This window comes from Oryzias latipes, chromosome 12, assembly GCF_002234675.1.
Source record: "Oryzias latipes chromosome 12, ASM223467v1".
Lineage (NCBI taxonomy): Eukaryota > Metazoa > Chordata > Actinopteri > Beloniformes > Adrianichthyidae > Oryzias > Oryzias latipes.
Window position 1 is genome coordinate 27021053 of NC_019870.2, and position 23069 is coordinate 27044121.

At 44.1% G+C, this 23069-nt stretch overlaps 2 protein-coding genes across 2 annotated transcripts; both read left to right on the plus strand.

The window, feature by feature from the left end:
• The first annotated feature begins 4568 nt into the window (after nt 1-4568).
• Nucleotides 4569-11169, plus strand: LOC105357906 (interleukin-6 receptor subunit beta-like). The gene is made up of 4 exons (XM_023961128.1): nt 4569-4638; nt 10009-10362; nt 10537-10687; nt 11017-11169. Exons 1-4 carry the CDS (start codon nt 4569-4571, stop codon nt 11054-11056), a joined length of 615 nt encoding a protein of 204 aa, XP_023816896.1. The 3' UTR covers nt 11057-11169.
• Nucleotides 11080-21757, plus strand: LOC101172630 (interleukin-31 receptor subunit alpha-like). Its single transcript, XM_023961129.1, has 6 exons — nt 11080-11182; nt 11456-11749; nt 11882-12049; nt 13250-13351; nt 20837-20983; nt 21060-21757. The coding sequence occupies exons 1-6, from the start codon at nt 11080-11082 to the stop codon at nt 21197-21199; spliced, it is 954 nt and encodes a 317-aa protein (XP_023816897.1). The 3' UTR covers nt 21200-21757.
• Nucleotides 21758-23069: the final 1312 nt, after the last annotated feature.

Sequence of the window (23069 nt, forward strand, 5' to 3'; positions counted from 1 at the left end):
CATCACGCTGCTGACACCCTGTACAGGGAACCCATGAGGAATGCGGTTCAGGCCCGTTACAACCAGCACCACGCCAAGGCATGCTCTGTGGTGGAGAGAGAGCATTTGGCAAATGAGGAGGAGAGCAATACTTCTGGGGGCACTGGAAGTAAAACCAACCTTTGCAATGAAAATCATTGCCTGCAGTTCAGTTCTGCACAATCTGTGCATCAGCAAAGGGGACTGCTGGGAGCCACAGATGTTGAGCCACACCAGGAACCAGTAGGACGGGTAAAGTGGCGTCCGTCTGCGAGGACAGATCTCTGCTTTCCTTTCAGCTCCAACTGTGACACACATGACTCTAGAAGACCAGGATTATTGTTAAGATGTATAAAAATAAATGTTAACATATAAAACGAAAATGTAAATATGTACATTTGATATTTATATGAAAATCCTTTTGAGATTGTTAAAAATGGCTCAGATTTAAATAATACATGTAAATAATTCATTTTTGTTCATACATTTATTAAACAAATTGCAAAAACAACGACGACGTTACATTTTGTGAACAATATTTTAAACTCAGGTAAGCTTAACAGACTCTCCTGTCACTCTTTGTCCCTTCGTGCTCTTTCCTCCTCTCCTCTTTCAACAACAACCTTTACCCCAACATGACAACGATTACAGTTTAATGATAAATAAATACAAATCTGATCAAGTGTCTCTCTACTCCCATCCGGCACGAGCTTGCCTGATAACAAACAGGCTATCTTTCTCCATCCACAGATGGATCAGATTTTCCTCATCCTCGTCTGTCCCTACATATATAAACACATTTTAAAAATGTGTTAATAACTACGGTTAGAACTCACTGCTTTTTGATGTAATATCAACAGCGTTTGTTTTTAGCCTTCAATGCTAATTCGCGCTAGCGTTAGCTTTAGCATTACCGAAATTGATGAGCTTCAAAACAATGTAGATAGTCGATTGAGGAATATAACATATTAAACAAGTCATCTCACGTATTTACAAATATATTTTACAACATATACAAGATACTTTTAAATATACTTACATTTTTAAGTCTTCTTTCTAGCGCAACCGTCCGCCATCTTTGAATAATTCAAACGCAGTGTATTATGGGTCACACGCAATGCATTCTGGTATGAACGCAGTGCATTCTGGGCAATATTCGCCGATCGAGTGAGCATCGATCCACACTGGTTTTTCGTAGAGAATTCTGGGAAATTTCTAGTGCACATGATTTTTGAACTGTAGATTCGGACAGCACTACAAAATGGCGACCGCACTATATAGTGCACTATATAGGGTTTAGGGCGGTAATTCGGACACAGCCCATGTCTCATAACAACAGAACAAGCTGCCGGCTGCAGTCTTCCTGTTGTCTCTTGCAGAGTAGAGCTGCTCAAAGAGGCTCTGTGTTCTCTGCTGCCAACTAGCGGTCGGAGGGTGAAGTGGACAACAAGAGTCAGACACTGACGGACGCTCAGAAATAATTAAATAAATATCGTCCTGGCAGCATTTTGAATCGATACAATTATCGCCAAATGAACTATCGCGATATTTTACCGAATCGTTTTTTTTATTACACCTCTAGTTGATCTAGTAGATCACGTGATTGTCCTTCTGCGCGACATGACACGCGGATCCAGATTTTGGTGTTCACCTGGTCTTCTTGCTGCCTTGCTTCTGGGCTCCTGGCTGGGGTTCTTCCACAGGTTCTAGTCAAAGGAACTGGGGAACATTGACAATGAGTTCAGTGTTTCTGAATTTAGTAACAAAGAAATACTGAAATATTTCTATGAAAGTCACAGAGCAGCACTTTGTTTGTCTCATTTTCAAACATAATTGCCAGGGGGGTGTTCCAGAAAGCAGGTTATGCTAGCTCCCACGGTAAGTTTGAGGCTAAGGAAGTTGATAACCTCATCTTTCGGTTCCAAAAATGGATGGATGTTTCAGGGTATGTCAAGTTGCCATAGCAACTCATGTTCTGAACATAACCTGGTCTGGAGCAGGTTTAGTTGAAGGTCTGGACGGATTTGGATACAAGTGTAGGTTTTTGTCTAAATATGTTTAGTTGTAGCAGTTTTACTGTGTGTTGCAGAGTTATTTTCCCCTGTTATGTTTAATTCTTTCTGCACCATGAGTGAGAGGATGATGAGTTTATTTAGCACCACTAGTGCAACGTTATGGTATAAGAACTGAAGGTACAGTCAGAGTTATGATTATGAATCCTCGGTATACATTGTATATCCACAGAATCATTTCTTTTAATTTGATAAAAATGAGAAAATCTGCAGCCTCAAACTTAGACATATGAGAGTTCAAGAAGTACAATAAATTAATATGGAAATACATTTAATTGAATTGGAGTAATTTGACATTTAGATAAATATGTAAATTTGAGTTGTAACTACTGAGTTAGATAGACGTAAGAAATTAGGTTGAATAAATTTAACCCAATTACTTTTTACCAATTGAATTAATTCATTTAAGTTTTATAAGTTGTATATATATACCGCACAATGTGCGTTTACTCTGTCTATTCTTTTTCTCCAAGCAGAAACTCTTTTTGCTGATGATGCAGCCGTATTACTTTTTTGATGGGCGTATAATCTTCATACGCCGTCATTAAAATCTCAGCCTCCGTCTCACTGAAGTATAGGGATCTCTTTTGTTCTCCACGCGTTTCCATGGTGACTCGGGATATCGATCTATTGAGAATGTCTTTATGTACATGCTGTGCATGAGCATTAACCCAGGGTTACCAAGTAGAGCGTAATTACGCCAACTCATATCCGGTCTTTTGGAACCGACATTCCCAGAGTAAGCGAGTTCAGGTGGATTTCAGCCAGAGTTCAGGCTTAAAGTCAGGGTACTTTCAACGTGCCTTCTGAGATACCCCTCTGGTTTGACCATGAATGGAAATATTGTGTCTTAGAGACAGTCACTAGAATTGACCTCCAGGTCAGCTTTCTTTGTGCTCTCATCGTTGTTGATGGAATCTTCTTCTCTGTTCAAACCAGATGTAGGGATGTACTGATCAGGCAAAAAAAAAAAGAAATTAACTACTTTGAAAGCACGTTGTGGGCGGTGCCTTGGCAGCCGTGTCACTGCCGTCTGTCCAATTAATTCTCATTAAAAAGAATTTCTTTTTTATTCCTTTGAAGGTTTTTGTTTGAGTTAAGACAATCTAATAGAGACACTTGCTGTCAGTTTTAAATGCTCATTGAAAAGAGTTATTGATCTCGGAAGTTTGAAACTTTGAATATCCGGCTAACTTTACCAAATTGTTTTTATGTGTCTCCCGATCAAGCTAGTGTCGTTTTCCACTGTGTTTTACGGCAATAAATGTCTTGATCTGTTCACTATATGCAGACGTCTACTGGATCTTTTTTTTTTTTTAAATAACAAGCTTGAAGTATACAGCACTGGTTAAAATAAGTTTCAGACTCGATCTGATCCTGATCGAGTCTGAAACTATGTGATCAGGGACGGTTTCTGATCACTTCATCAGATCGGGACATTCCCAGTTTATGACTTTCTGCTGCATTAACTACTATTTGTCTCTCTCAATCTAGGGTCAGTTTAAATTGCATTTCATAGTTTTTATGTATGCTGTTTTTTTTATTACAGTTAGGGATGCGCAGTGTTTGATATTTCCAAACTCATATCATGTGAAAGTGATTTTTAGACTCCCTGTTTTCATTTGCTGAGTATAATATCCATGGCTGTGTCTGAATTCCCACCGTAACTCGTAACTACTAAAAAACTATTTTAGTGCAGCACTATCTAGTGCCCTGGATTTTAAAAGCAATTCGACACCATGCTCACTACTTTTTTTTTTCAAACAGCGGATATGACGTCATCAATTTCATGAAATTAAAATCTAATTAATATGAGTGTTTTACGACAATCATTTATGAGTCCGCTGTCTCTGAAGATAAAAACGTTGATGGTTTATTAAAAAAATACATTTAAACGATTGCTCCAACGCAATGCATTGTGGTCTATATTTGCCAATCTAGTGAGCATCAATGGTTTTTCGCAGAGACTTTTGGTAGATTTCCAGTGCACTCGATTTTGCAGTTGTAGATTCGGACAGCACTAGAAAATGGCCAATGCTCTAAATAGGGAGTAGGGGTGTTAGAAAACAATCACATCCGTGATATATAGCAATAGGTAATTTGGCGATACCCTTTATCGATTCAAAATGCTGTCAGGATGATATTTATTTAATTATTTCTGAGCGTCCTTAAGCGTCTGACTCTTTTTTTCCACTTAAACCTCCGACCACTAGTTGGCAGCAGAGCACACAGAGCCTCTTTGAGCAGCTCTGCACAAAACAACTACGATATTATGATCTCAGCGAGAAGCAGCTTGTTCTGTTGTTATGAGACATGAACCACTTAGTTTGTTGTTGGGATGGATACTGAACTGAAACTCTGTGCCACGTTGCTGCCCGTAATTTATAAAAACGCGGATTGCTGTGCTTTTTAGCAGCTCAGATTAGAACGAGTGAGGCATAGCAGCTGCACAGCAGCTAATAGGCTAAAGCACGGAGCATGGGCCAAAATGCTATGGGCAAGCCAAAGCGGGCCAAAGTTCTACAGAACCTCACAGCAAAAGATCCGGGTTAAGCGTATCGCCAGGCTCACGCCAATACACACCCCTAATAGTGAGTAGTGAAGGAGTTCAGACACAGCCCATGTTGTGCTGTGATCTCCGTGTTGCCTTTTTTCAGACTCCCGAATGACCAACGCTCAAGTTGCACCACAGGACCTCTGATTGCATCTGTATTGGCTTTGCATTGATATTGTGGAGAAGTAATCCACTTGAAAGATGAAGCAAGTAGGCATAACTAAATCGAGTTATTGTGTAATGGTGCATTTTTGGTTCCCAGAGCAGTGGCGGTTTTTGATATGGGCGATGTGGGCGGTCGCCCAGGGCGGCACTTCATAGGGGGCGGCAATTGCCGTGCCTGAGGCGTTACACATAATGTGCTACACACTATATTCAAAGAGGAAGTTTAGAGCTTTTAATTTGAAGTTGCTTCAGTAGCCGACACTTAATGTTTTTATATTAACACATCAGACTCTTAAAAATGTCTTCCTCCTATTTGCTCTTCACACTTATGGTGCAAAAAAAAAAAAAAAGAATACCTCAGAGTGAAACAACGTAAAACAGGCACATGAAAAGGAATTAGGCAGAACAAACATCCGTGCTCAACCCAATTTCGAAAAAAGCAGGCAATGGAGATTATTTCCCACAAGTCTTTGCTCCAACACAGCAGACCCGATGCGCACGTGACCACCGCCCTCTGCTGCAAGACGCTTGCGGCCACACCTCTTTGCGGTAGTCTTTGGAACATTAGTAAAAAAACTCGAGAGGGGAGCGCAACTCGCCGGTGGCTGGCTGAATCACACTAACAGGTGATTGGGAGTCTTTTTCTATCTGACAATCAACTCTGAGCCGCAGCTGCGCCTCCCGTCATAGAGACGGAGCCGCGTGTGTCAGAGGGAAGGGGAGGGGGAGGGGGGATGAGATCAGACCTTTTTTTATGGATTGAGTTTTTTTGGAGGATTTCTACTGTTGGTGTTGCACAAATTTAGGGAAATCCCAAATATTTTTGGAGTAATCCCACTGATGAGTTCTAAGATTTAGTCTTTAATGTTTTATAAGACCTAAACATATTAATCACAATAAGTTTTATTTTTAGATCTAATCCCTCTGATATGTTTCACAAAGACACACACAGGACGTCACACATTAAGAAATTATTGCTAAAAATGAAGCAGGAGTCCAGCTCTAAAAAAAATGCTCTAAAAAATGATGAAAGAGCAAAAAAAATGGAATTATTTGATATGTAATTTCTTATTATTATTTACAGGCTTTCTTTGTTTTGTCCTGCAGCATGTTCATATTTGTATAATTTTGACAGAATATATTTATATGGAGAACTCAACTCAACTCAACTCAACTTTATTTATAAAGCACTTTAAACAGAACAAGGTTCACCAAAGTGCTGAACAATACAAAAATTAATAAAAGCACATAAAAATATAAAGCATAAAACACATAAAATAGGTCCGGATCCCAACTCAGTTAAAAGCCAAAGTGAAAAAATATGTTTTAAGAGCAGATTTAAAAATACTGAGTGAGTTTATCTGTCTGAGGTACAGGGGCAATTCGTTCCAGATTTTTGGTCCGAAGACTGAGAAGGCTCGGTCACCTCTCCGTTTTCTCCTGGTCTTCGAGACGACCAGCTGTGTCTGATTTGTTGACCTAAGGGAGCGGGGGGGATTGTACACCTGAATCAGGTCAAAATATTTCAGGTTATTTAAGGTTTAACTTGAGTTATTCTGGATTAATGTTCCTGTTTTTATTCATATTTATGTTCAAAAAGGTCAGTTTAAAAGGTTTAAAAGTTTAGCTTTAGTGTGTTCAGTAAATGTTTATCTTCTTCGGCCCAAAACCTTAAGCGTGTTTTTAACTTAGGCCCCTGTGTGACTGAGTTTGACCCCCTGTAATACGAGTCTAGAAAATTCATGCATTTTTTGTGTAAAATGGCTAAATAGAAGATAGGGAACACAACAGGATGTTGTCAAATTTTGTATGTGTGCGGGGGGGGGGGCGCTGGTGGGGTTACTCGCCCAGGGAGTAAGTTAGTGTAGAACCGCCACTGCCCCAGAGCTTCGGTACTGATAGCAGAACCATTGAGGTCAGATCTTACGCATACTGCGGTCACGAAGAATGTTGCCCCGGGGCTCGTTCAATACCGGAGCTCGGTACCCATCCCTAGGAAAGGGGCACGGTGGAGAACAATCAGCGAAGCGGTCGCTTTGCATATAGCCAAAGACATGGTACCAAAATATACCGTGGAGAAGACGGGATTTTTTAATTTAATTAAAACCTTAGACCCCAGATATTTGCTGGATTGTTAATCCTTTAGAAAATGGTGCTACTCTCAGGGTGAATGTTTGTCTCCTTTTAGTCTACACTACAACATGTGACTTAAAACACAGCTGGGACTTTGATTCCAAGAGTGTGTTCATTTATTTATTATTCATCCCAGAAATGGGGGTTACATTTGTCTTGGGTTTAATTAAATAAAAGAAAAATTTACTTTACTTACTTACTTACTGTTACCTATTGCTTTCCTTAAGTGGGGGGGGGGGGGGGGGGGGGGGATCGCAAATCGAATTAAATTAAATAAAATCGGAGATTTTATTTTTAGGCCAAGTCGTCCAGCCCTATAAGCAAGGAGTTGTTACATCAAAGACGGCTGACATAGTCACTCATGTTCACGGCACAAATCAATGTTTGCCCACATTTGTAGTCCTACTGTCACAAGAACAGGCAGACGGCTGGTTCCAAGTGCAGCAGGTTTATTAGCTCAGCTAAAAGTCCACAAAGCTGAATCAGGGTCAGGCAGGCAGGAGTCAATGACACGCATGAGAGCATCAGAGGAGAGACGGGTTACCTGCAGAACAGAACCAACCTAAGGATACTCCTGCGCACCCTTGGAGAACCTGTGTTCTCCAACACAGGTTCTCCAAGGTCCGATCTAAAAGCTCTGAGACACTAATGTCGAAGGAAGACTTCTGTTTGTCACATTAAAGCAGTGCTTCTCAATTATTTTTTGCCAGGCCCCCCCTACGAGAAAGAAAATGTTTCGCGCCCCAATAGATTAGGTCAGTATCTATAAACATTGTGTAAGTATACCTAAAATTGTATCTTCTAACATTAAAAAAAGAAAAAAACAAAATAAATCCACTTTCAACAAATATTACATTTATTTACCCACACAGAAACCCTGCTACTGTCTAAAACAGAAACATAGCTTAAAGTGCCTGAAATAAAAAATAATCTGTCATTCATTATTTAAACTAGAAACATTTTGACCAACTGAACCTTTTGATGCAGAGAAAATAATTCAATTAATGAATAATATTAAATCTAAATTGATCTGAGACATGAACAGAGCAGCACCAATAAATTTAACGTTTTTAGTCTGAAGAAATAGGTAAAAACATTGTGTTGATTTTTTCTAAATGATGGATTGTTTATTTTTTGATCTCATAAAGTGCAGCTGTTTTCTTGCATTATCTACTGCCTTTATGTCAAATACTGACACCAACTAAACCACAGGCAGACAAAGAAAACATTGATGGACATTAGGGGTGTAAGAAAGAATCGATTCGGCAAAATATCGCGATAGTTCATTTGGCGATACTTGTATCGATTCAAAATGATGCCATTTAATTATGTAATTATTTCTGAGTGTCCTTCAGTGTCTGACTCTTGTTGTCCACTTCACCCTCTGACCGCTAGTTGCCAGCAGAGAACACAGAGCCTCTTTGAGCAGCAACACACCACAGAAGACAACAGGAAGACTGCAGCCAGAGGCAGCTTGTTCTGTTGTTATGAGACATGAACTATTTTGTTTTTACTTGGGATGGATACCAAACAGAAAATCTGTGCCATTTTGCTGCCAGTAACAAATGAAAACGTGGATTGCTGTGTTTTTTAGCGGCTCAGATAAATACGAGTTAAAATGCTGTCGGCAAAGCGGGCTAAAGTTCTGCAGAACCTCCCAGCAATAGATCCAGTTTAGCAACCTGATGGATCAGAGGGATGTGTATAAGACTCTGAAAAAAGGCCGACATCGTGGCGAGGAGCGTTACCAGTTGTGTGAGAAGCGTGCCTGCAAAGGTGCAGCAGTCAGGGGCAGAGCAGACTGATATTTATGTAAACAAAGCACCTTTGTCACATTAAAGCAACTTTCCTTCGTTCTGTCAAGCTGCCTCATCATCATGCTTTATTATTTCTGGAAAGAATCAGTGTCCCCCCCACGCCACCCCTTCTTTTTGAAGCACCATTCAGGCTCCTGAACCGTTTTAAAGTACTGGAGAAGCTACATTAAGCAATGTTGAAAATAAACAACATTTTATTTCCCCAATAGAAACTTATTGGTTTAGACACATTCATTCTTTGTTTTTTTTATACTGAAAAATATTTGTTGTGGAAATCAGACAATGTTGACTGTTACCTTTCTATATTTTAACTTACCAAAATAAAAGCACTATGAATTTGCTTTGGTAAACGCAACTAATATATGAGATACAGTTGAAGTGCTTAACATTATGATCATTAAATAAACTGAATTTGACCATTTTAATATAGTGGAATACATTGAAATTCAGGTAGAGCTTTTCTAAGTCATATTTTAAAAAAAAGAAAGAAAATATGTTTTGGTAAAATATCGGGATACATATCGTATCGCCAGACTCTTGTCAATACACACCCCTAATGGACAACAAAGACACGTCATCAAAATGTCTACAATAGTTCATAAAGAATGACATTATTAGCATGAGCTGAGTAATCTAACGGCACGCCATGATCCTGCTGTGAGGCAACAGGCAGCGCTTCTAGCGCTCCTCCGTGTGCCCCGTTTCGCCTGGCAGACTGAGCCCACAGCACCCCTCCCCTTTCGTTCTCACACAAGCAGCTGCGCGTGTGACATGAGATGGGAACACGCAGCTGCAGGAACGGGGATTCAACTACTGCCCGCCCCCCCTGGCATCGCATCGGGCGCGCCCCATTATTTGAGAAGCACTACATTAAAGGGATTTGCAGACTGATCTAGACAGACAAGAAAGCGTGTAAAAGATTGTATACAAAAACAGGTTTGATGGGAATCCCTGCTGTGGTTCAGTGATGCGGTGGTCAGAACCTTCTAGGACCAGCAGCAGACGTAGCTGAAGTGCAGATCTGGCTATCAGTCCCTCTGATGGCACGACTCCAGATCAGCAGCTGTAAATAAATCTGAGTTATTGTTATCTGACTTTGAGGTTGAGTCTGCCAGACTGTGGCAAACCAACCACTCAACTGTTTCTGAATAATCAGCTTCCTCTTTTTCCTGCAAGCACAACTGTACAGAGAATGAGAGGCATCGAGTTTTTAGTCTAGGTTTCTGTGACTGGCATTAAGTGTGTTCAGGCGTGCTGCTGCTGCATGTCAGCATCCTCCTGTTTTTGTTCTCTTCAGATTTTCAGAGCCACTTGCTGACGTTGCCACAGAATCCGGTGATTGAGATCGGAACCAACTTCACAGCGACATGCCTGATCTCCAACACAGTGGAGGTCACTGCGGACGATCTGTACTGGAAACTGTCCAATGTGACCATTCCCAGAGATCAGTACCGGAAGGTCAACAGCACTGCCCTGAGCGTGACGGTCCCCATCACAAAAGACATATCAGAGGAGTGGCTGTTCTGTTACTGCAGAAAAAAGTCCAGTTATGTGGTTTTGAACGAAGGAAAGTTCATTCACGGCATCTCACTCGGAACCGGCTGTGAGTTCTCTCTTCTGCATTTCAACATAATAATAGCAAACATCAATGCTGGCTGTGAAATAATGTCAGGTCAAGCACTCTGTGCCCGCCGGGTTTCCACTATCTATGACCATGAGTATCAGAGAGGCTGCAGGAGAGTATCTGATGCAGTGCTGCTGTTTTCTGTGGTTCCAGATCGTCCGGAGAAACCGGAGAACCTAAGCTGCATTTCCTTCCAGAAGGAAGACAAATCCTTCCCGTCCCTGCAGTGTAGCTGGGGAACGACGAGACGTCAGACCCCGACTGTTCCTATACATTTCACACTCAGAGTGATGCAAGTCCTCAGGTGAGTGCAGGTTCCTGCCTAGTAGCTTGACTGGCTCTATGTGCTGTTGGAGGGCAGGTGGGGGCCCCCTTTCACCTGTGGGGGCCACTTCACCTCAGTTTGATAGCATTTGAACCCAACACAAGAGCTGCAGAGACACTGTGGAGGCTTTCATCTGAACGGTCTGATTACAGAGACTACCTGCCCCGGCAGCACGTGTGCAGGGAGGGGAGGGGGCATCATTTTCTGTATTAAATGGTGACGTTGTGGTGGGTTAGTTGGGACAATCCCCAGAGGCCTGTGAGAAAAAATCCTCCCGGTGATCTGACTGAGGCGTCTTCTGTTCACAGCAATCAAACTAGCAGTACCACCACCAATGATCTGAGGTGAAACTCAGCCCCTACCCCTTTCACATGGAGCTGGAGGTCTGGGTGGAGGCAGTGAACCAACTTGGAGCAGCAGAGTCTGTGCACCTCAGAAAAGAAGCTCAGCACTTCTCTGTGTGGAGGAGGAACAGCCCCGTTCAGAAAGCGGTGGTTGTACACTTCTTTAGCCTCAAATTTACCGTGGGAGCTAGCAAAAGCTGCTTTCTGGAATACCCCCCAGGTGTCCGGTAGCAAAACACACAACCACACACAGTAAACAACAGTAAAATGACAGTTCACAAAATAATATCAGTTCATATCAGGCAGGTTCATTAAAGAGCCTGATAGCTGAAGGGACAAATGATTTCTTAAAGCATTCTGTCCTGCAGCGCAGTGACAGAACTGTCACTGTCACTTTAAGCAGCTTTTTTACCTTTAGCTTGCGGTTCTCCTCTCCAGGATCCTGAATTCCCAAATGGGAGGATAACGAGATTTGACGTGAAGGTTGAAAAGCAGAGGGACAGAGCGTGGAACCAAAGCGGGGGCTGGAAGAGCGTCCTGGTGAACCGGTCTGAGGCAGAGGAGGGGGAGACGAGCATCACTCTGCTGGAACAGATCTCTCTGTCTAACCTGGAGTCGGTCAAGGTCTCCGTGGTGGCCGTCAACTCTTTGGGGAGGTCTCCAGAGGCCTCCTTAATCCTCCCTGTCAAACTACCGGGTAGGTGAGGTGTGATTGATCAACAATAGGAAATCTGCTCTGAAGTGTATTTTGTCAGTCATAATTGTGGAAGCACACGGCTGAGGCTCTCCCGGCGCCGCACAGCTCTGATCGTGTTTGTGTCGATCACAGACCACGCCCGTGTGGAGGAACTAAAGGTGTGGCCCCACGAGGGCCAGCTGGTGGTGGAGTGGAAACCCCTCCGCAACAAATTGCTGTCGGGGTATGTGGTGGAGTGGCTGAGTGACGGCAGGCTGGACTGGCGGCGAGTGATCAAGACGAGCAACCGCACACTCACAGGTACCGGCGTCCTGCACACTCAGACTGACACGACCACGTGCACTCTCTTCCCACATGCACGTTCCTAAAATACAGAGATCACGGATGACCAGCTCTGCCGGGTGACGTCTTTGAATAGTGGAGGAAAAGGCAGCAGTAATGGGCGGTTCCTCTCTTTGTGACATCACAATGTGAGGACCCGCCCATTTTTGTGGGTTGGGAGGGGCTGGTCCTCAGAAATCTGTGACTGGATCTTAATATATTTCATGAGGAAATAACATTATAATACATTTAAAAGCTCATAAAAGTGGATTTTGCATGTTATAGGTCCTTTAAAAAAAGAAATGAAATAAGTAAATAAAACAATGATCTCTCCAAGGCAAACTAAAAAAAAAAAAAAGGTTACATTGATATGATCCAGTTGTGAAAAGTCATCATTACATTCATGCTAAAAACGATTATGGAAGAAAGTTCTTGATTTCAATTGTAATGGAGAAATTAAATTAAAAATGGCTCTGAAGATCCTAAAGTCACCAAACTTTATCACCTTACTGCAACAAAGATTTCATAGAGAAAATGTCACTTCTATTAATTAATTTTTATTAATTATTCCAAAAGACCTTTCGTTTTAACGCAAGTTTCCAAACTTTCTCACATAGAAAAAAAAGTCTAGTTGAGAGTTGCAACTATTTTTACTTGATTTTTGAAGCTACTTCACAGAAGTGTTCTGTTTAAGTTTGAAATGATAAAAGAAGAAGAATGAAATAAAAATGGGGAGCAGCCTGGATCGTTTTTTTTAAAACTATCTGATCTGGACTGATTGGGACATCCCTGCTGTAAGAATGTGTAGCAAAATTCAATTAGAAATGTCTACTTTGACAATTAAAATGGATCAACAGAGATGCTTTTTCATTTTCAAAATAAAGCTGCTTTTTTTGACTCAAACTTCAAATGAAAAATCAATACTTCAAATGCTTTTTCATTTTATACTTAAAACCGCTTATACTGTGTCATAATTAAAACGAAAATGCAAAGAGGGGATTGCATTTTCATTTTAACATCCACCCTGCCAACATTGTCGCAATATTCATTTCGAAAAACAATCCAGCGAGGAGGCGGGGCGATGACGTCAGTGCTTTCTCTGTGTGTCCGGCTAATTATGCAGTTTTTTGATAAGTCAGACTGGAAGCAGTGGGTTAACATCTCTTCCCACCCCTCCAGGGAGGCTGGATCCCTTCGTGTGCTACACCGTTTCCGTCTATCCCGTGTTCTCCAGAGGGATCGGGAAGCCGGTTCAGATGTTGGCTTATGTGGAACAAGGAGGTGAGACTTAAAAAAGGTCTGGTGTTTGTTCTGTTTACACAGAGCCGTGATCTGACCTGCTTCAGCCACGGTTGAGCTGGTCAGAGAAAATCCCGATGTTTCTCTGTGGGGAACCGAGCCATTGTCCTGTGGTAGGGGACTGAGGGCTATTTCTTGGGCACTAAGTGGTATGAAGGGCGACACAGGACCTGTTTGCTAAAAACAATTTGACGACATCCTTTTGTGTGCCCTATTTTTATTTGCTCATTTTACACAAAAAATGCATGAATTTTCTAGACTCGTATTACAGGGGGGGTAAAACTCAGTTGCAGAGGGGGCCTACATCCAAAACACACTTTAGGTGGTGGGGCGAACAAGATAAACATTTATTGAACACACTAAAGCTAAACTTTAACTTAACTTTAACTTTTTAAGCGGGTTTGCAATGCGGGCACACGCACACGGACTGGCACAAACGCATTACTTAGCTTTACAACTTTTCAGTCAGAGCAGTTATGAACAGTCTTAACATCGTTAGCTGGAATGTGCGTGGACTTGGCTCTGGGCCAAAGAGATTGAACGTGTTAAATCACCTGTGTGGTCTAAAAGCAGATATAGCTCTACTGCAGGAGACCCATTTATCGAATTCATTGAGTCACCTCATGTGCTGCTTACAATTTCCAGTTATATATTCTGCCAGTTACAACTCCAAACGAGGAGTTGCTGTTTTAAATAATAAAAATCTTAATTTTACTCATAAGGATACAGTTACTGACCCAGAAGGCAGATTTGTAATCATTAATATATCCATTCAGAATAAGGACTTTTGTATAGCGAGTATTTATGGTCCTAATGTTGACGACTCTTCCTTCTTTCACAGATTCTTCACCTCACTCTCAGTTCACTCTGACTTCACAATCATTATCGGAGAAGATGTCAACCTTGTTTTGGACCCTGTACTTGACAGACTCAGCACAGCAGCAAATCAGCGTACATGGCGGTCTGCAAGTATTCTAAAGCAGTACATGAATGATCTGGGTCTCTGCGACGCGTGGCGCTCATGTCATCCAAGCACTAAAGGGTTCACCTTTTTCTCTCCAGTTCACCACTCACACTCCAGTTTACACTATTTATTAATCAGTAACTCTCTTTTAAAAAATATTCAAAGTTCCAATATCCATTCAATTATTATCAGTGATCATGCACCAGTTTCTGTAAATATCTCTAGGGAAAAATCGACACCCTCAGGTACAACCTGGAGGTTTAATACGTCTCTGTTAAAGGACCAGGAATTTCTAGAATTTTTTAAAAAAGAGTGGGCAACCTTTTTAGACTTCAACAATACTCCAGACACCTCACCATGCCTTCTTTGGGAAACAGCAAAGGCAGTCATGAGAGGGAAAATCATTTCTTATTCAACGCACAAAAAACGCAAAGAGAAAGCAGATTTATTAGAATTAGAAAATAAAATCAAAACCCTGGAGACTGCTTATGCTGCTTCTGCACAGGAGCACATTCTGGGAGATCTGAAAAATTTAAAGCTGCAGTTAAATGACATCATTAATAAACAAACACAATTTCAAATACAAAGGCTACGACTTGAAAGATTTGAAAACTCTAATAAATCTGGCAAATTTCTGGCTAATCAGCTTAAAATTAATAGAGAGAAATCATCAATCACCTCTATTATGGACCAAACAGGAAATGTCACTCGCGACCCGGTCAAAATTAATAACGCATTTGAAAACTTTTATAAAAATTTGTACACATCACAGATCAATCCGTCAGAGCAAAGTATTGACTCATTTCTTGATAATGTAAACCTACCCAGGCTAAATGAGGATCAAATCACAAACTTAGATTCTCCGCTCTCGTTGTCTGAGCTTCATGAAGCTCTATTACTTATGCCTAATGGTAAAGCACCAGGGCCTGACGGCTTTCCTGCTGAGTTTTATAAAGAATTCTGGGAACAACTGGCACCAACATTTTATAAAACTGTCACATCTATTAATGAGAGCCAATCAATGCCACCTAACATGAACTCAGCCAACATAATTCTTCTTCTAAAACCAGACAGAGACCCCACTAGTCCTTCAAGCTATCGCCCTATTTCTCTAATCAATGCAGATGTAAAAATTATCTGCAAAGCACTAGCACAGAGAATAGAAAAAATCACTCCTCACATAATTCACTTCGACCAAACTGGATTCATCAAAGGCAGACACTCTGATGACAATGTCCGCAGACTTGTTAATATAATACACTTTGCCACCATTGAAAACCAGGAAATGACGGTACTATCGCTGGATGCTGAAAAAGCCTTTGACAGAGTAAATTGGAAGTTCCTTATTGCTGCCCTCCATAAGTTTGGTTTTGGAGAAGCATTCATCAATTGGATCAAAATATTATATCACAACCCCAATGCATCAGTTAGAACTAATAAACAGACTTCAAACAGGTTTTTTCTTGGTAGAGGAACCAGACAGGGTTGCCCACTCTCTCTTTCTCTTTTTGCTATATTCATTGAGCCTCTAGCTGTAGCAATAAGACAGAATGAGAGCTTTAAAGGAATTAAAACCAAACACAGCCATCATAAAATTAGTCTCTATGCAGATGACATATTACTGTTTTTAAGGAATCTACATTCTGTAAATGAAACAGCAATGATCGTTAATGAATTCTCTTCCATATCAGACTATTCCATTAATTGGAATAAGTCTGTTTTATTACCGCTCAACAGGAATATGGAACAAAGGCTCACAATTCTAGTTAAAACAGGAAATGTCAAATATCTGGGTATTTACTTTTCCCCCAAACTATCAGAACTGGTGCAGCTAAACTACACCCCATTACTGAAAAGCATACAGGACGATCTAACACGCTGGACCAACCTGCCTCTGTCCCTTATGGGCAAGGTAGCCACGGTTAAAATGAAAATCTTACCCAAAGTTAATTATCTCTTCTCAATGATTCCCACACAACCGCCATTAAAATGGTTCAAAACATTAGACTCATCCATATGAAGCTTTTTATGGAACAATAAACCTGCAAGAATTAGTCTAAAAACTTTAAAATCTGCAAAAAGATGTGGAGGATTAGAATTACCTAATTTCCACAAATATTTTCTTGCAAATAGATTACAATACATCTTAAAATGGTTAAAAAATAATCCAGAAACCAACTCATGGTTAGACTTGGAACAGGTGTTATGTGGAAAGATCAACCTCTCAGAGCTACCATTTATTAGCCAAATAGTTAAAAAACAGGATTGTTTCAAAACTATTAATATAAACGCCACTTTAACAGCCTGGTGGGAATTTCTCAAAATATCAAAATCATCCTTGCCCTTCTGCCGTGGTTTGGGGTGGGGGTCGGTGCCTGGCCGGGCGGCGGGGGCTCCGTTGGTCGGGTGGTCGGGTAGTCGGGTGGTCGGGTCCGGTGCCTGGGTGTGGCGGGCTGGGGCGCGGTGTGGTCCTTTGGGCTTGGGTGTGGGGGGGGGGGCGTGGCCTGGCTTGGCCTGGGGGGGGGGGGGGGTCCCTTTGCCTGTGCTGGGGGGGGGGGGGGGTTTGCGGGGGGCCCTGCTCGGGGGGGGGCCCAGCGGGCTGACCATCTACACCTGGGGCTGGGATCGGCCCTTCCCTGGCTCTGGGACGGGACGGGACAACCCTCTTGGGGCCCCCGGTCGCTCTGGGGGTCATCCGCTTCGGCTGCGGGGTCTGGGGTGGGGTGGGGTGGGGGCTTGTCGGCCCTGTCCTGTGGGGGGGGCGTTCTGGGGGAGGAGGGGGAGCCCACTATTGTTACGGGGCCTTGGGGGGTTGCCCCGGCCGGTTGGCTGCCTCGGTCCCGTCGAGGCCTGACCAGAGCTCTTCCAGGGCCGGCGCTTGGGGGGGGGGGGGGGGGGCTGGGCTTGCTCCAGGGGGGGCGGCGCTTTCTGGCTCCTCTCTCTGTGTGGGGTGGTGGTGCTGGGCCTGGGGTGTCGGCTCCTCGGGGGATGGGGTCCCTGGGCTGGGGTGGCCTGGCCCCTGTGCTGGGGGGGGCTGGGGGACAGCTGTTTGACCACCGGGGGGACAGTCTACCAGCTGTTCCCAACCTACCCCCTTCCTCATACAACCTCATATTAGGGTGAAGGGGTGGGGGGTTTAGCCTGCGATGCGCCTTGGGGGGGAGCTACTTGGCAGTGGTACCCCTCCCATGGTTGCCGTATGGAGTGGGCCCCCCCTCTCTCGGTTTTATTTGCACCTTAGACATGTAGGGCCCCTGGTAGGGGGGGGTGCTTGGAAATCACTGCCAGCAAGCAGCGGATGTCCTCCTAGCACCCTACCTGCCAATTTTAATCGCACATTAGACATTTAGGGCCCCTTGGTGGGGAGGGTGAGGGGACATCACTGTGAGTAATCAGGAGATGTCCCCTCAGTGCCCTAACCGCCAATTTTACTGCACCCCCCTTAGGACACACACCCCTTCCCCCTCAAAATATACACTCCAACACATAACACACACACATGCACACACACACCCCCACAAACACACATACACGCACACACACATTTTGCAAGGAAGGTGGGACCTAGGACCATCTGCCCCCTACCCCTTCTCTGGTGGGGGGTACGGGTCCCTTGGCGGCGGCTGCCGTGTCCCCTGGGTGCCGGTCTCCTGGGCCCGGCGGTGCTCTCTCCGCTCAGGGGGGGGTTCACATTACACCTGAGCCGGGGGTGTCCATGTCCCTGGGGTGGGTTCGGGTCTTTGGCCCTGGGCGCTGGGCCCCGCCAAACTTCCAACAGTGGCCGAGCCTGGTCGGGCCATGTTTTCAACACCCCTTGTGGGCCCCCCTTTTTCCCCGGGGTGCTCCCCTCCGGGGTGAGGGTGGCTGGCCCCTGCCTTGCTCCTCCCTGGACCAACCGTGGGCCGGATGGGTGGCTGCCTGGAGCGCGGAGCGGGTCTCCCTTGGGGGGTCCTGACTCGTACCTGGGGTTGGGGCGGGGGGATGCCCAGAACTCCTGGGTGGTGATGTGGTGCTCGTCTGGGGCTATGGGTGCCCTTCTCGGGTGGGGCCCTGCGTTGGGCTCTTCCGATGCGGCGGGGGGCTGTTCTCCTGGTTGGGCTGGGGCGCCGCTCTCTTTCCCCCGTGCTTCCCTGCTCTCTGGCTCTGGGGGCCTCGTGGCGGTCCTGCTGGTCCTGGCCTGGGTGGCGGATTTGGTCGCCCGGGGGGCGGTTGTCCCCTGCCTGCTGCCATGTGGCGTTGGGGGGTTCCGGCTGCCGCTGCTGCTGCGGCGGGGGTCTGGGTGTGGGGGTGGCTGGGCGCTCCTCCTCCTTCTTTTCACATTCCACCATCCATTTTAGAAGAACATAAACACTCACCTGAGCACAGGTGTTAGCTCACCTTTGCGCTAATAGTTTGCATGATTGAATGAATGAAAGATCTCACACTAGTTGGTTTAAAGGCATAGGTATGCGTGTGTGAACACTATCTATTTTGTGTACATGTTGACATGTGGACATTTTTGCAGCTAGCAGGTGTGTTTATGACATTTCAGTGTGTGTGTGGACAGGCCCCGCCCGTTTGTACTACATTTGAGCCTTGCCGTAATGATAAACAACCAGTAAACTTGTCTGCTCTATGCTGCTTCATGGTCTTATCCCCCCTCCCACTATCACCCCCCCCCCCCTCTAACGTCCCTCTCTCTTCTTTCCTCCTTTCCTTTTCCGTCCGGTCCAACACCAAAGATTTTCAAACATAATTGAAATTAATAAAGTTTGGCCTCAATTACAAAAGGGGTTTATTCAGTCATGCCTTTGGTTTGTCTGAAGTTTAATAACCCCTCTTGTTAAAGTAAAATATGTCCAACACAAGAGGCCCTCAGCTCTCATCTTTCTGCCCAGCTGTTGGACAGGACAAGTTAAATTTTTTTTTTAACTTTTTAAGCATAAATATGAATGAAAACAGACAAGAATATTAATCCAGATTAATAAATATATTCTGTCAAAATAATGCAAATATGAACAAACAAAGCCAGGAAATACTAATAATTAGACATAATAAATCAAATTTTTCCATTTTCTTTGCTCTTTTTTCATTTTTTTAGAGCTGAACTCCTAACATCATTTTTAGCAATAAGTTCTGCTTGGTGTGTGATGTTCTGTGTGAGTCTTTGGTCCTGAGTGCGTCTTTGGTCCTGAGTGCGTCTTAGGTCCTGTGTGCGTCTTTGGTCCTGAGTGCGTCTTTGGTCCTGGGTGCGTCTTTGGTCCTGTGTGTGTCTTTGGTCCTGTGTGTGTCTTTGGTCCTGAGTGTGTCTTTGATCCTGTGTGTGTCTTTGTGAAACGTATCAGAGGGATTTGATTATTTGAAAACCTGTTATTTTGAAAATCATATTTAGGTTTCATAAAACGTTAAAAACTAAATTACAGAAACTCATCACTGGGATTACTCCAAAAATATTTGCCATTTTCCTAATTTTGTGCAACACTAACAGTAAAAATCCTCCAAAATTCGCAATATTTTCATAAACAAATGATCTATAGTTTATTTTTGTTCTGAAAAAGTGCAGCTGTTTTCCAGCCTGCATTACTGTCTTTATTTAAACGTTACTAAACGTTACCTAAACGTTACTATCACCAACTAAACAACCGTAAAAATAAATGGATAAGGAAAAAATACAGACCAGTAATAAAAACGTCAGCAATAGTTTGTGAAGAATGACATTATTAGAATGACTGAGTAATTTAAGCCACCCGATGATCCACGTGTTGCGCAATGATCTCCGTGCGCGGTTTTACCTCGCAACCTGCGCCCACAACCCCTCCCCTTCTCCTCACACACACGCACCTCTTTCTCAAAGGTGGGAGCGCCGATTCGCAAGTTTCAGGCCGTTCCATACCCTGCCATATATTTCACGATAGTTAACGATAACTAAAGTGCCACAATAACTAATAGCAAGCACTGAATCATCACCCTCTACTATCCAGGTAAGTACCGTTGCGCCCGAGTCTTAATTCACTATCTATCCTCTTACTTAGTAGTGACCACACTGGACATGTCAGAAACTGCTTCCCGTGCCCCATACAAAGCACAACCCCGGTTTGTTGAGAACGACACTCACATAAGCTAGCAGAAAATCATTTAATTTATTTTGTACACACCCACCACCAGCCAAACAGCATTAACCTCACTTCTGCTCACAGCTCCCTCACTTATGGTTAGCAATTTAACACACCCAAGATTCTCCACTTCCCATGAGTCTTAAAAGCTGAAGGCGGGGCTAACCCCAAGATCGCAGCAATATGTTGATTAGCTATGTGAGCAGTGCTATTTTTGGAGCATTCTCTGCAGGCGCCACAAGGGGTGCTTGAGGGCGCATGGGCGCCCGTGGGCACAGGGTTGGTGACCCCCTGTCCTGTGGGAAGCACAGAAATGGGATGGCGGCGGCACAGAGCTTCGTCATCCTCGGCTCTGTTTACCCTTTGCCAGCTGAGCTGAAGGTTTCTGATGAAGATGTCGTTTGCCTGCAGCTCCCCTGCGGGGCCCGACCGTCAAGCTGAACGGGAAACCCGGACACAACGAGGCGGAGCTGGTGTGGGAGGAGATCCCTCTACGGGACCGACGAGGCTTCATGAACAAGTACACCGTCTTCTACAAATTGGGGGAGGAGATTCGAGGTAGGACCTCTGCTGACCTCTGCAGCTCCAGCTCCCTGCTGGATCAGACTCTGAGCGTGTGCTGTGTTCCCTTCAGAGGTGCCCGTGCCCGCCAACTCCACGTTGCTTAAGTTGGAGTCTCTGATGGAGGACTCCCTATATGAGGCGTGGGTGCAGGCCTCCACCGCGGCCGGCTCTACCAACGGCTCTCACCACTCCTTCATCACCATGAAATAGTCAGACGCTGGCTGAATGTGGACGTTTCTTTACTGTTGGACGGTCTCTACGTGTACGGACGTAGAACATTTCAGCTGATGAGGGAAGCAGCTTCAAATATTACCTCACTTGCTCCAAAAATTGATTAGTTGATTCATGATTTTTCCTAATGTTACATAATTTTGCACATATTTTTAACTTTTGATGCTTGATCATGTTTTTTGCTATGAAAATTTCTGAAACAGTGTTATGTCTATTTTACTGATTTAGTATTATTTTTTAATCATATCAATGACTTTTATAAGTAACATAATCTGCATATATTTTGGATAACTGATCTGCATTTACCATGTTGATTTCTAAAAGTTATTTTTTACATAATTTAAGTAATTCATCTTTGTCATGCATGTGCTTTATTGATACTTCAGGATTCTTAATTCTGTCTGATAAAAGTTATAAACCGGATAATGATAAATCATGTAATAAAATGGTTACATTAGAACCGGGGAGGGACTATATAAATTCACTTCCTTCCAATCACTTTCAAGCAATCTTTATTAATATGTCTAATTATCCAAAGTTTGATACGTCCTTGTATGATTGTATAACTGATGATTGTATTGTTTTTATGTATTATTTTCATTTGATTGCTTGAAATACCATTGCAAATCAAAATCAAAAAATAGAAGAGCCACAAAAAAATACTTGATGATTCTGTCATGAAAAAGTTCTGTTGAGTGTCTTCGTTCTGGACTGTTCTGCCTTGTCAAACCCTCTAGGGGGTTCAGGTTCTGCCGTCCAACAGCCATCCGTCTAAAACCAAATGTTCAGGAAACCTCATTCGGGTGTTTGGTGGGACGGACCACCAAGGCTGCAACATTAGCCAGGGGGAAGGGAGGCGTGGCCAGAATCATGGGGAGATAGCTGGAACTTCCCTCAAGAGTCCTTGCAGGTGTAAAAATGCTAGATCCATCCATCCATCCATCTTCCTCCGTTTATCCGGTCCCGTGTCGCGGGGGCAGCAGACTGAGCAGAGATGCCCAGACTTCCTTCGCCCCAGCCACTTCCTCCAGCTCCTCTGGGGGGACCCTAGGCGTTCCTAGGCCAGAGACGTAGTCTCTCCAGTGTGTCTTGGGTCTTCCCCGGGGCCTCCGCCCAGTGGGACATGCCTGGAACACCTCTCCAGGGAGGCGTTCAGGAGGCATCCGGACTAGATGCCCGAGCCACCTCAACTGGCTCCTTTCGATGTGGAGGAGAAGCGGTTCTACTCTGAGCTCTCCACAGGTGACCGAGCTTCTCACCCTATCTCTAAGGGAGCGCCCCGCCACCCTACGGAGCAAGCTCATTTCAGCCACTTGTATTCGGGACCTCGTTCTTTCGGTGATGAAGCCATATCTCATGACCATAGGTGAGTATTGGAACGAAGATCGACCGGCAAATTGAGAGCTTTGCTTTTCGGCTCAGCTCTCTCTTCACCACAACGGACCATTACAGCGACCGCATAACTACGGACACCACTCCAATTCGCCTGTCGATCTCACGCTCCAGTCTTCCATCAGTCGTGAACAAGACCCCCAGATATTGAAACTCCTCCACCTGGGGCAGGGACACTCCACCCACCGAGAGATGTCAAACTACCTTTTTCCGGTCGAGAACCATGGCCTCAGATTTAGCTGAGCTGACCCTCATCCCAGCCGCTTCACATTCGGCCACAAACTGCCCCAGGGCACGCTGGAGGTCCTGGCTCGATGAAGCCAACAGGACAACATCATCTGCAAAAAGCAGAGATGAAATCCCGTGGTCCCCAAATCAGATCCCCTCCGGCCCCTGGCTGTGCCTAGAAATTCTGTCCATAAAAACTATGAACAGAACCGGTGATAAAGGGCAGCCC